Source organism: Salvia miltiorrhiza, chromosome 7, assembly GCF_028751815.1.
Source record: "Salvia miltiorrhiza cultivar Shanhuang (shh) chromosome 7, IMPLAD_Smil_shh, whole genome shotgun sequence".
Classification (NCBI taxonomy): domain Eukaryota; kingdom Viridiplantae; phylum Streptophyta; class Magnoliopsida; order Lamiales; family Lamiaceae; genus Salvia; species Salvia miltiorrhiza.
This window is the reverse complement of record NC_080393.1, coordinates 32,675,388-32,687,243: the sequence shown is the minus strand read 5'-3', so window position 1 is coordinate 32,687,243 and position 11,856 is coordinate 32,675,388. Positions and strand designations below refer to the sequence as shown.

At 31.7% G+C, this 11,856-nt stretch overlaps 1 protein-coding gene across 1 annotated transcript; it reads left to right on the top strand.

Moving 5' to 3' along the window:
* The first annotated feature begins 6,186 nt into the window (after positions 1–6,186).
* On the top strand, positions 6,187–11,220 carry LOC130996053 (probable peroxygenase 4). Its single transcript, XM_057921558.1, has 7 exons — positions 6,187–6,448; positions 6,544–6,642; positions 6,718–6,803; positions 9,203–9,297; positions 9,836–9,961; positions 10,652–10,795; positions 10,921–11,220. Exons 2-7 carry the CDS (start codon positions 6,546–6,548, stop codon positions 10,934–10,936), a joined length of 564 nt encoding a protein of 187 aa, XP_057777541.1. The 5' UTR covers positions 6,187–6,448; positions 6,544–6,545; the 3' UTR covers positions 10,937–11,220.
* The last annotated feature ends 636 nt before the right edge of the window (positions 11,221–11,856 follow it).

The following is an 11,856-nucleotide window of genomic DNA, read 5'->3' as shown; positions in this document are numbered from 1 at the left end:
TACATGTAAAATCAAATCGGGAAATTATATGAACCGTTGATTGGAGTGAGATGAATGGCCTTGATTTGGTCTTTATTCTTTATCTAAGGGAGTGGTCTCCATTGAATGCGACCCTATATATATATATATATATATATATATATATATATATATATATATATAGGTGGGCTAAAATAAAAACAGTTTTTTTGTATAAAATAGGAACAGATCTCACCCATTGATTTTTCTAGATCGTATGGCCAGATTTCATCCTAGTTTTCAGCCTACATATACACGCAAAGGATGCTAGAGGATATTGATGTCATTTTAACTTTTCACAATCAGTTACCAACATATGATTAATTATTAGCATATTATTTCCATATCAAAACAAATCTTTTTTTCCTTAAATCATAACCTAAGCGTGTAATCTCTTTAAATATGCAGTGCAATTGTTTACATACTGAAAACCCAAAAAACTTGAGATTTCTTTAATCTCGTCGTTGCTTGAAGATCCATATATATGGGTCGTCTGGTACGCCGTTCTACTCAATTTACTGTTGTAGGCATTCGTGTCTATATATTTAGTATCTAGGTGGTTGTCAATATAAATTCCTTGAATATAATTGCGCTAAATATAGAACACGAATTCCTCATATTTACGATTGGTTCAGGAATTGTTTAAATAATTCATGCATACATGTTAGTAATTCATACTCACAGTTTAAACTATGCTGCCCTTATTTTACATATAGCGTTAACACGGATTCAGAATATCTATTATGATTTGGCTAAGTTTTTTTTTCTAATTCATTCATAATGAAGTAGTGGTTCACGCCATAAGTTTCATGAAATATGTTGCAAATATAGAACAAAGCGTAAATTAAATTGCATGAATTATGTGTTGATACATCAGGAATCGAAAATTAAATTGCATGAATTACGTTTTGATATAACATGGATCGAAAATTATTTTAATCCAATTCAGGAACTGCTAAAATAATTCATGCAATCAATTTTGTGATTCATTTCTGGTGTGAATATTGTACCAATATTAGTTCTCTATTCACATCTTAGATTATGTCCCTTGTGCATATCTAGCACGTTGATATGTTTTTTAATTAATTCATACACAATAAATTTGTAATTCATGATTCAAAATAACTCTAATTATTTGATAAGCTTTCCCAGTGATTCATACATAACAAACTAATTATTCATATTTAATATAATTAGTAATATGATAGTAGTTACTCCATTTGATTGCATGCATATCAATTGTATCCAAATTCTAGACTGTCCTCTAGAAAAGCACGATATTTCTAGCACGATATGTTATATTATAATAGTAACCACAAATGTATGTAGATAATTTCATTATATTTTTAATATATCATGTTTCATTTCCATTTAACATCTGATTTTGAAAAGGGGAATAAACCAAGGAGAAATTGCAGGAAATGCGATCGTCTTGTTCTGACTCACGTAATTACGAGAAGGTAGTTGACAAAGAGAACGACGAGGAGTGACTACCACTACTGCGTTGTCAATTCATTATCTCATTGCTATTGAACAATTTTTTGTTTTTCACATTTCAATCTTAGACATTAATTGGGTTTTTGGATATTTTTGATGCTTTGGGAAAAAAAAAAAAAAAAAACTTCCATTGATTATGACTGTTGTTGTTAACTATTTAGTTTGAATTAAGCTCTTATACTGTGGAACCATTAGATACGTGGCAGTCCTTAAATTCCTATTTAACAAGCATTGAATCATTATAAGTTAGTATTTACATCTCTTCACAACAACAAAAATTAATAAAAAATAAAAACTAGAGATCAATTCATGCCGATGAACTCAAATATTCATGCAATTGTATGTAACAAATGTACCACATGTGCCGCCAATTCATACCAGTTCCTCGATTATTAATACATTTTTCACAGTCACACACAATTGAATTGTCGATATACTTTAAAAAACCCCCAATAAAAAAATGAACTTGACGCTGAATGAATTACTAACATATCAGTTTTTTATAACGTGCATTAATGTTTATGAATCTAAGAATTATTAGTTTGACGCTATTTGAGTGTTTTAGCTTATACTTCTTATTAAATTTTGTGTGTCATACATTGATATTCAGTTCATGTCCTACAATGATAATTCGGTCCACTTTAGTTAATGATCGATGCAATTGCCTCACTGTTATATCTCCAACTCAAATCTAATTCGTATAAACAAGGGAAGCAGTTCACCCCATAGTTAGTACTTCATACAAAAAACCATGGACAGTATTTCATACTTTGTAACCTATTAGTTTGTGCATTTTATCTTCGTAAACTGAAAATATTCAATCTTTATTACTTCGTACAAAATAAATGACCACACATTCATCATAATTTCATAATGTACTAAATAATCTAGAATAATCAACAACATTTGTCAAAACCTCCAATGTATCACTAAGAATTCAATTTACCACACCAAATGCGAAACCAAAGCACAAATAAGTCTGTAACTATCCATCACCCAGTAGTTAAGCTTCTCGGGTAGATCCTGGATAGGAAGATCCAACAAATAATTAAATCCTAATGTCGCCACTGCTTTTGATGCTCGTTCATCTCGTTCAACAAGGACGACTAATCTTCTGGACGTCTGACAACCCACTCCTTGTAATTCACCATCACCGCTTTGCGCTTCTCGTTCCTTGTCTTTTTTATAACAGCGACGGTAGACCTCCAACATCAACCGAAGTGTCTGAATTATCTTCAGCAGACTGCTTTGCAACCTTCATTTCTTTACTCTTTTTCAAAACTCCTAATTCATTCAAACAACTAAATAATTCAAAAAATACACAAACATAACCAAAAACATATAACCACATAATGCAAAAATTCAAGTACCACCTATATATAGAAAAAAAGTACAACCTAAACCACTCTTAAATTAATAACAGTTTAACATACCGTCTATCATTGCAAGCTTCAACTCTGTTAGCAATGGGTCATTCCTATGCTTAGTTCGTGCTGCATAAAGATGAGGAATTGTATCTCCTTGCATAAAACAAACTTGATACTGGACAAGTCACATAAACAAACCTTCACTTGTCTGTCTATTGTATCTCCCGAATTACTATACCTTTTCCCCTTTTTTGGACACATTGCTGCAATTCACGCGCAAATTTCTTTCGTTATGCACACAGATTGTGGCTTCACAGAACCTCAAAGATATAAATTTATCACACTCACACAAACACATATCTAATATCAGTTGGGTTCACACTCATCACCCACGCAAACTTGTATCCATTTCTAATCAATTACTACCTAATGAGCTGGCAATCATCAGCTAAACAATCAGAATACACAAAACAGATGTCAATTCAGACACGACACAAAATATTTTCAAATTACAACATGGTTCATGCTAATAAAGTTCGTATATGCAATTTCATAATTATGGATTCATACAACATCTAAAATTGATTCAAGGCCAACATGTAAGAGTGATTCATACAACAAATTCATATCAAGAACAAAACTGATTCATAATTAATATCAGTAATTCAAAAAACTCATAATTTAGCAATATCTTCCTTTGAACGGGTTCACACAAAGTACAGAGTTCTAATTCATGGTTGCAATTCTGGTAAAACACATATATGTTCATGAACAAATGATGTCCCGATTCACATTGTGGACATCATCAGATAATGATTACACAAATGAATATTATTAAATTCGCATTAATACCCCCGAAAATCATCATTGTGACATGTCATCTACAAAAAAAGGGGGAAACACCAGAAAATAAACCCAAAGTTTTGATTAATTCATATCTTACAATCTCAGAGATCTCAAGAATACACATATATTGAAAAAAGAAATAACAAACCTAATAGAAAAGTTGCAATTAGACGAATTCCTTAAAAAAAATTGATATGTGTAGATCCACTACAAAAAATAAAATGACATCTCACACAACATTGTTCTGACACCAATTAATCTGTTTATTAAATTATAAATCTGACAAAACCATTTAAACTAACAAACTAATTCATGCGAATTAAAAATTGTACAAGTCAGTCCATGAATCAAGCAAACATGCAAATTCGTAAGCAAATATACAAATACTTTAAACCATTAGAGAAATCGCACATCACAACTCACTCACCGGAGCTCTTCGATTTCGTCTTCACCATTAAAACATGGGATTAGTTTCGCCTACTTTTTTGGGGTTATAAATTTCTGTTCTCTGCGGAATGAATCTGCAGACGAAATATGAAGAAAATTGCCTGCAAAAAATGGTAGAAACTAAACCCTAAAATGATTCATTTTATTGATTTTAAATTAATTCTCCATAGCAATCATATAAAATCTGATTTTTTTCCTTATTTATTGAGCACAATTTCCGGGGAATAATTGTTGCAGATAAACATTCGAAAAATACTATACCAAAAAAGCCCTTGTAAAAAACTTTGGTGTGAATCATACGTATATGACCTTCAAACTAGATAGCTAAATAATTCACAATCTCAACCGTCCAGATTTTTAGATCAATGGTTAAGATTAGTTCCTATTTTATACACTAAGGGGTGTTTTCACCCTAGCCCTCCCCTATATATATATATATATATATATATATATATATATATATATATATAACATTCATTGATCAAGCCAAATCAAAATAAATAATTTCAGTCTCTTGTTAAAAAATTATGGAACATTGCATTTTTATGTATACCGGCATTAGCAGTTTGTCTGTACATTAGACACACTTCATAAAGTTTATAAATAAATTGTTAGAGTTGAATAATTATAATAAATTTCACAATATATAGTAATTAATATAAAAAACTTCCCTAAAAAATATCAAAAAATTGAAAAATTATTCTTCTCATAATTAATATAAAACCAAAGATATATATATATATATATATATATATATATATATATATATGAATGATACTAGTGACCATATTAGTACTTTATGGTAATTTTTAAGTCTGAATTTATAGATAATACAAATATAATTTATACTTATATTTGTTGTTCACTTAGGGCCTGTTTGATATGGGTTTATAGGTAGGATAAATTAAATTAATACAGATTAGTGTGATGTTTGATATCATGTGCAGTTAATATGGTCAACTCCTACTTAATCCTACTTCTCCATGCTATTTTGTGGGATTAACCCATACTAATAATCCGCCCACCCCCCCTCGGATAAATTTAATACTGAGAAGTTGGATAAAAATTCTGCTACCCTTTCTCACGCATATCGATGCAAATGCCCAAGTAATGGTGGACATACATGATATTTTTAAAATTATGTGAGGATAGTTTTGGTATTAGATAATATAATCCAACATAATCCTATGGATATCAAACATAATATAGGATTAAGTAGCCATGATATCAAACACCCATGAAATAATATAAATCCATACTAATCCACACTAATTTCTCAAGATAATTTTAATCCTAATCAATCCTAAACTGCAAATCAAACGGCCCCTTAATGGTTTAAGTCAAAGTGTATCGTCTAAAGTTGATTCAGCAACACTGTCATTCTTTTTCAACAGATGCGCCGTCTTATTCATATTGAGAAGATATAATTAGAGATTTAATTAGTTATATTTATAAATTTAGGCTAAAAATCATTATGGGTCAAAAGTGCATGCCATAATTTGCAAAAACCTTTAATATTTTTTTATAATAATAATTTTTATATATATTGTTAATACTTCTCTATGTTAATTATATATATATATATATATATATATATATATATTATTTTTTAGGCCAATTATAAATTATATAAAATTAATGGTCCCAATGATTTTGTGCGCACATAGGGGAAAAATTGATATGTTCTATAATAGTATGAAATAAGAAACATCTACCATGTAACCTTTTTGTTATAAATGTAGTATTATAATTCAACAACTTATCATTTTAATAGTAACTAATAATAACAAATACCCCCTCAACAAAATAATATTGTTCCGTCAAATTATAAATGTCACATTCTTTTTAGAGACGAGATTAAAAAATATGTAATTAATAGATAAAATGAATTGATGAAAATTATTTAAATATTAAATAATATATAAAAATATTTAAAAAAATAAGATATTTATAATGGTACGTCCCAATATAAAAAATGAGATATTTGTAGACTAGTGGGGGAAGAGAGTAACAAATACATACCTTCCAATGTGGAAAACACAATTTACAAAGTCACACAATGTTTACACTCCCCTCTCTCTTTCTATAAAACCACAAACAAAATCACAAAGTTTACACTCCCCTCTCTCCCTCCCTCTCTCTATCATTCCGTTTCTACAAATATCACACAAACATAAGTACATAACCCCCATTTCTGTGTTAAACACGCTGTTTCTACTTTATTTCCGTGGGCGCACCAATTGTGGCTGGAGATTCTAATTCTGTTTCAACAAGTTATTCCTTGTCCTTTCCCAATTCTGTTCTGGATTTCCCATTTTCTTCAATACTCTTTTACATATTCACTAATCGGAGACTGCATGCTATACAGGAATGGAAGATCACAATCATATCACCGCTCTGCAGAAACACGTTATGTTCTTCGATAGAAATAACGATGGCCTTATTTATCCCTCCGAAACTTTTGAAGGTTCCTCTCTCTCTCTCTCTTAATTGCCTAAATGTGATTTTTATGGTGAGATTAATTGATGGTTGATTTATTCAGGATTTCGAGCAATTGGAGCGGGGCTGTTGCTGTCCTCCGTCGCCGCCGTTTTCATTAACGTCGGCCTCAGCCGGAAAACAAGACCGGTAAAATCTCTCTTCCGTTTACAGATATTTCGACTTAACGCCTGCATTTGTGTTTTTAGTGGCTACAAAATTAAAATCGACGGTAGATTTAACGCCGTCTCTTTACATGGAGCATAACATAACCACTCGAATATTTGGGCATGGACTCTCCTAAAATGTAGGACAGCGTAAATCATATCCCAACAAACATTTTTTTTTTTTTCACAAATGTTTGGGTCAATATTATCAGCAATTTGGTTATGTATTCATATCTGGATATCTACACTCTGACGATTCAGGTACCCTCTAACAGGTTCATGTCTAACATAACACTATTTTATAGGGCCCATCACATAAATGCCACAAACTTTTTTTTTTTGAAGTAAAGATGCATAAATGCCACGATGTTTTTGAAGGATGCACAATTAAACATTATGGTTTGCTAGTTTCAGTCAATTTAAGAGACTCGACCCCAATTTGCGAAATACGTAGTTTGAGTTTTGATCATTTGCTTTTTTTTTTTTGTAATCTCGTCATTTTTTCCGCGGCTAAGCAACACAAATTTCATATCCTTCCTTATTTATTTTAATTCTTATTTTTATAGTATTTTTATCGGATCGTTTTAAATCAAGTTTTTACTAGATGATGTCGTTTTCGTGTTGTGTAGATCGTGTCGTGTCCGTGTTCGTATCTAGCAATTTCTTAACAGATCGTGTTCGTGTTTGACCTTATCGTGTCGTATCGTTATTGTGTCGACCCGATAATGACCCACACGCACGATTTGTCCCTAATAAAATTCCACTTCGTTCTCCCAAGTCCCAACATGAATAGTTACGATTTGTCTCGGATCGGTTCTAGTTTAAACCGAAGGCCAATAGTAGAATCGCCCGCCAATTATTAAGGTCGATCTTTCTTGGCCCTTATGTTCATCACAAGGATTTTTACAATCCTAATCTTTTCAATTGAATATGGATTAAGTTATGTCAAATTAAGATATTTAGAAAATCTTAAAATTTTAATCCATCTTAGTAATAATAAATAAATTTATATTAATTTTGTCGATCCAATTAATTGTAAATAGTACACGTTCGCTATATGTATTAATTCACATCCTAGACGCTCAATTAATATCATGTTGAGAGGCAGTAGGTTGCCGAACTAAGTGTCTTAATATGCACAGAAAGTAGTTAAGAAGCACATCGACAAGGAATATGGTAATAAGGGAACCTGAGATTAATGATGTGACGAAGTTATTTTTAAATACAGTATGTGGTTGCTTAGAAAGAAAAATTCATGTGTTGCATTGGTTTCGTCGTCAGTGGGGGTCATCTCTCTACTTGTTTGTAGCAACGTATGATAACCATAGCTTCCATTGCTGAGTTGTTATATTCATTAGCTCAAGTTTAACTATTGAACTCATGAACAATGTTAATGTACAATAATACATGAAAGTGGGGTTATGATTTCTATGACTAAATTCATCCCTTTTATGGAATTATGAATTACTCCCTCTGTCGATGAAGAATGTATGTTCATTACTCTTTCGTCCCATATTAATGCCCCAATTATTATATTGAAACTTAATAAAAGTTAATTGTGTATTTGATAAATGGAGAATGGATCCCACAAAAAGTGAAATTGTAAGAGTAATAGTTATTGAAAATGGAGAATGGGTTCCAAAGTGAAATTGTAAGAGTAATAATTAATGAAATTGTTTTCAAAAATAGATAGGAAGATGTTTTGGGGACGGACCAAAATAGAAAGAGGGGATGATGTTTGAGGGACGAAAATAGAAAGAGAAGAAGATGTTTGAGGGACGGAGGGAGTGCATTTTTTAGTAAAAAAAATAACTATTTAAAATATTATTAATATCCAACTCAGTTTATACGCCAACGTACTTAAAATAATAGTACTACTTAAATATATTTCACCAACTCACTTATATACTAATTGCACTGCTCAAAAGTAATGGGACATTACTAATGTGACCGAGGGTGTATTATTTTCGTCCATCCACAAAGATTTGATGAGTCCCTTTGTCCACTCAATTTTAGTGTACCCTCTTCTTTATTTTATAGATGCATCCAAATTATTTATTAAAATACGTGTCCTCCACTCCACCATACAATCTTCGTGGACGGATAGAGTATCAATCTTGTGACGAGTTGAAAGTACATATGATTGAGAAAGACAAAATTCGGTTTGTTCACATGTTCTGTGTTAGCATATGTTGCTTCACACAACTGTTTTAACAACTTCTCACGTAAGGATGGTTTTCTAGTATGTCATAATTACTATTTGTGATATGTATCGTGCAAGGGAAGTCATATTGTGAGGGTTTTACGAATTTCCTCTTTTGGTATTCAATAATGTAGAAGCCATGAAGGGAAAATTAATATGGTTTGGATTGTTGGATGCAGGAGAAACCCTTTTCTTTTCAATTTCCAATTGAGGTCAAAAACATCAAACTGGCAAAGCATACTAGTGATTCTGGTGTCTATGACAAAGAAGGAAGGTACATTTCTCTTGTTCACTTTTACAAGAATATCTGTCAAGACACTTCACTTATTACATCATTCTTCACATAGGAGATTCTAAATTTTACCTTGGATGTTTTAAGAATTTATTACGTAATGCATTTGTTATAATCAAGATTTACTGTCTTAACAAACAAGTATCATAGTTTATTGATAAAATGATAATCAATGCAAGCGGAATATTTTTCACACAAGTTTCTGACAAATTGAGGTGACCAACATAAGAAATTTATATTGCTTGATGACCATGATTCCTCTGCATGCTAATGACTGGTGACATGCAATACCTTTCTTGATCGCATTAGTTTATAGTGAGTTCCACGTGGGATAGGATTTCCTTATATATTGCTACTATAAAAGTGAGTAATCTTAAAACTTTGATTTATTTTGATCTCCAATGATAATTTAGCAACTTGATATAAATTATTTATACACTTAGCTTTTCCATGCATCGCAATCAAACATCTGTAAGAAATATGGCTGTCTTATACTGGTATTCTTGATTTCATTTCGAAGGTTTGTTTCTGAAAAGTTTGAAGAGATATTTGCGAAGCATGCCCTTACACAACGGCACGCCTTGACTTCAGATGAGTTGCAAAAGTTCATGAAATCCAACAGGGAGCCAAAGGACTATGCTGGATGGTATATTTTTCATCTCTACTCTATTCTTTTTTTTTGAAACCATCTCTGCTCTATTCTTGAGTTTGAGTTATCTCTTCTTTTTAGGGCCTTTTTTGCTACGCTTTATAAGGGTACGCTTGTTTCAAGTACTAAAATTCTTAGGAAGAATTTGGTTTGAGTGATAAGATATAATTGATAAAATAATCTAACTTAATCATATTTGATTTGCATGATTCGGCTCGAGATGGATAGCTCAGCCACACTCTAATCATGAATGATTATTTGTCACTCTAAAGTTGATTGATTATTTAATCATGATCCTTCAATTTATCCTATACCGTAATCAATCCAAACACAAAATTAAATAATTCAAATAATCCAATCATACTCTTTACACAAATTCTCATATGCGGACATCCGCTCGGTGCGGACCACTCACATACTCTTACAGAATACTTGTAAGTGTCTCTTAAAGTGTCTAACGGGACACTTACAAGCATCATTTTAAAATATGTGAGTGGTCTGCACCTTGCGGATATACGCACAGGAAACCTCATCTCAATTTTATCCACCAAACCGAACGACCTTTAATAAAAGGGATCAGCATCTATTAGCCAAGTATATATTAGAAGACATCTCAGTTTTATCTGTCTTATCTGATTATGTCAAGCCCTAAATGTGCAATGAAAAAGCATGGATTTGTGTGGACAGGTTGGCTGGTTACACAGAGTGGAAGATACTGCATTACCTTTGCAAGGACGAACACGGGATGCTGCACAAAGACACAATAAGAGCTGCTTTTGATGGATCCCTCTTCCAAAAAATGGCTGAGGCGAAAGCATCTAAGAAGAAAAAGTAAATTTTCATTTCCATACATAATGATCAGCTTAAAACTGTAATCTCCTTTTTTTTTTTCGGTATTCCATTCAGTAAATGAACAGGTGTTTAGTTATGCCAGTACATGGTTTCTTTTTCTGCAGCACAATCCATGTTTGATGAACAAAAGGTTTATAAGATCATCAGCCTTCCTTCCTAACATACGTCGTCGCTCTCAGGTTTCGACGTTGATGTCTTCTTCATCATGTTGATATAACATCAATTGATGCATTTCTTTATTTGTTTATTTTCTTTATGGTATTCTTTGTGTGTGTCTAAGCTGTATCTTGTGAGGAAAGTGTGAAATTTGATGTATATGATTGTGGTTTGTGTAAATGTAAGAAATTCAAAGTTGTAAATATAACCTATTCTATATTGAATATGTATCTTGAAGTTTGAATTGATGTTTTATTCTTGAAGCTGTGCTTAATCCGCGTCCTAAAACAAAAATGAGAAGTTCTTCTTATAATAGACAAAGACTTGTTATTTTCTTCGGGTTTGAATTAAAGAAGATGATGGACGCTCAATTAGCATGGCACAACCACTTGATCCAAGATGTGCTCAAGCGTCGAGGAATCATATTAGGATTTTTAATTTATCGTAATTTTTTTTAGTTATTTAAATTATGTAATTTTTATTTTTAATGTAATGTTTAATTTAAATTTCAATGAAAATTTCAAATTTTAAAATAGAAGTGTAGAAATTGAATTAAATGGAAATGAGGATTTAAGAACCCCTTTAGAACCTTTGCATTGGAGAGGGGAGGTGCTAAGGTGAGAATCACCTTATAAAGCCCCCTTTAAGCACCTCTCAATGGAGATTGTCAACCTACAAAACGTTGGAGGTTTCAGAGAAATGGGCGAACCCCATCATCGGATTAGTAGTCTAAGGTAGGTCTCGTCCCTTCATTTGAGATCTTCTGTACAAATTTTTGCTGTTTATTTTTATTTTTCTTTATTTTTTATTTATTATTTTAACTTCTTGTATTATTGTCAGTATAACTTTTTATTTTTTCTTTAATTTTATAAATATTTATTAAG

Bases quoted from the DNA above. Each gene is read 5' to 3' on its own strand.
- LOC130996053 (XM_057921558.1), top strand. From the start codon at position 6,546: ATGGAAGATCACAATCATATCACCGCTCTGCAGAAACACGTTATGTTC. The intron at 6,804-9,202 runs GTAAAATCTCTC...TGTTGGATGCAG, and splicing joins TCAGCCGGAAAACAAGACCG to GAGAAACCCTTTTCTTTTCA. The intron at 9,962-10,651 runs GTATATTTTTCA...TTGTGTGGACAG, and splicing joins CCAAAGGACTATGCTGGATG to GTTGGCTGGTTACACAGAGT.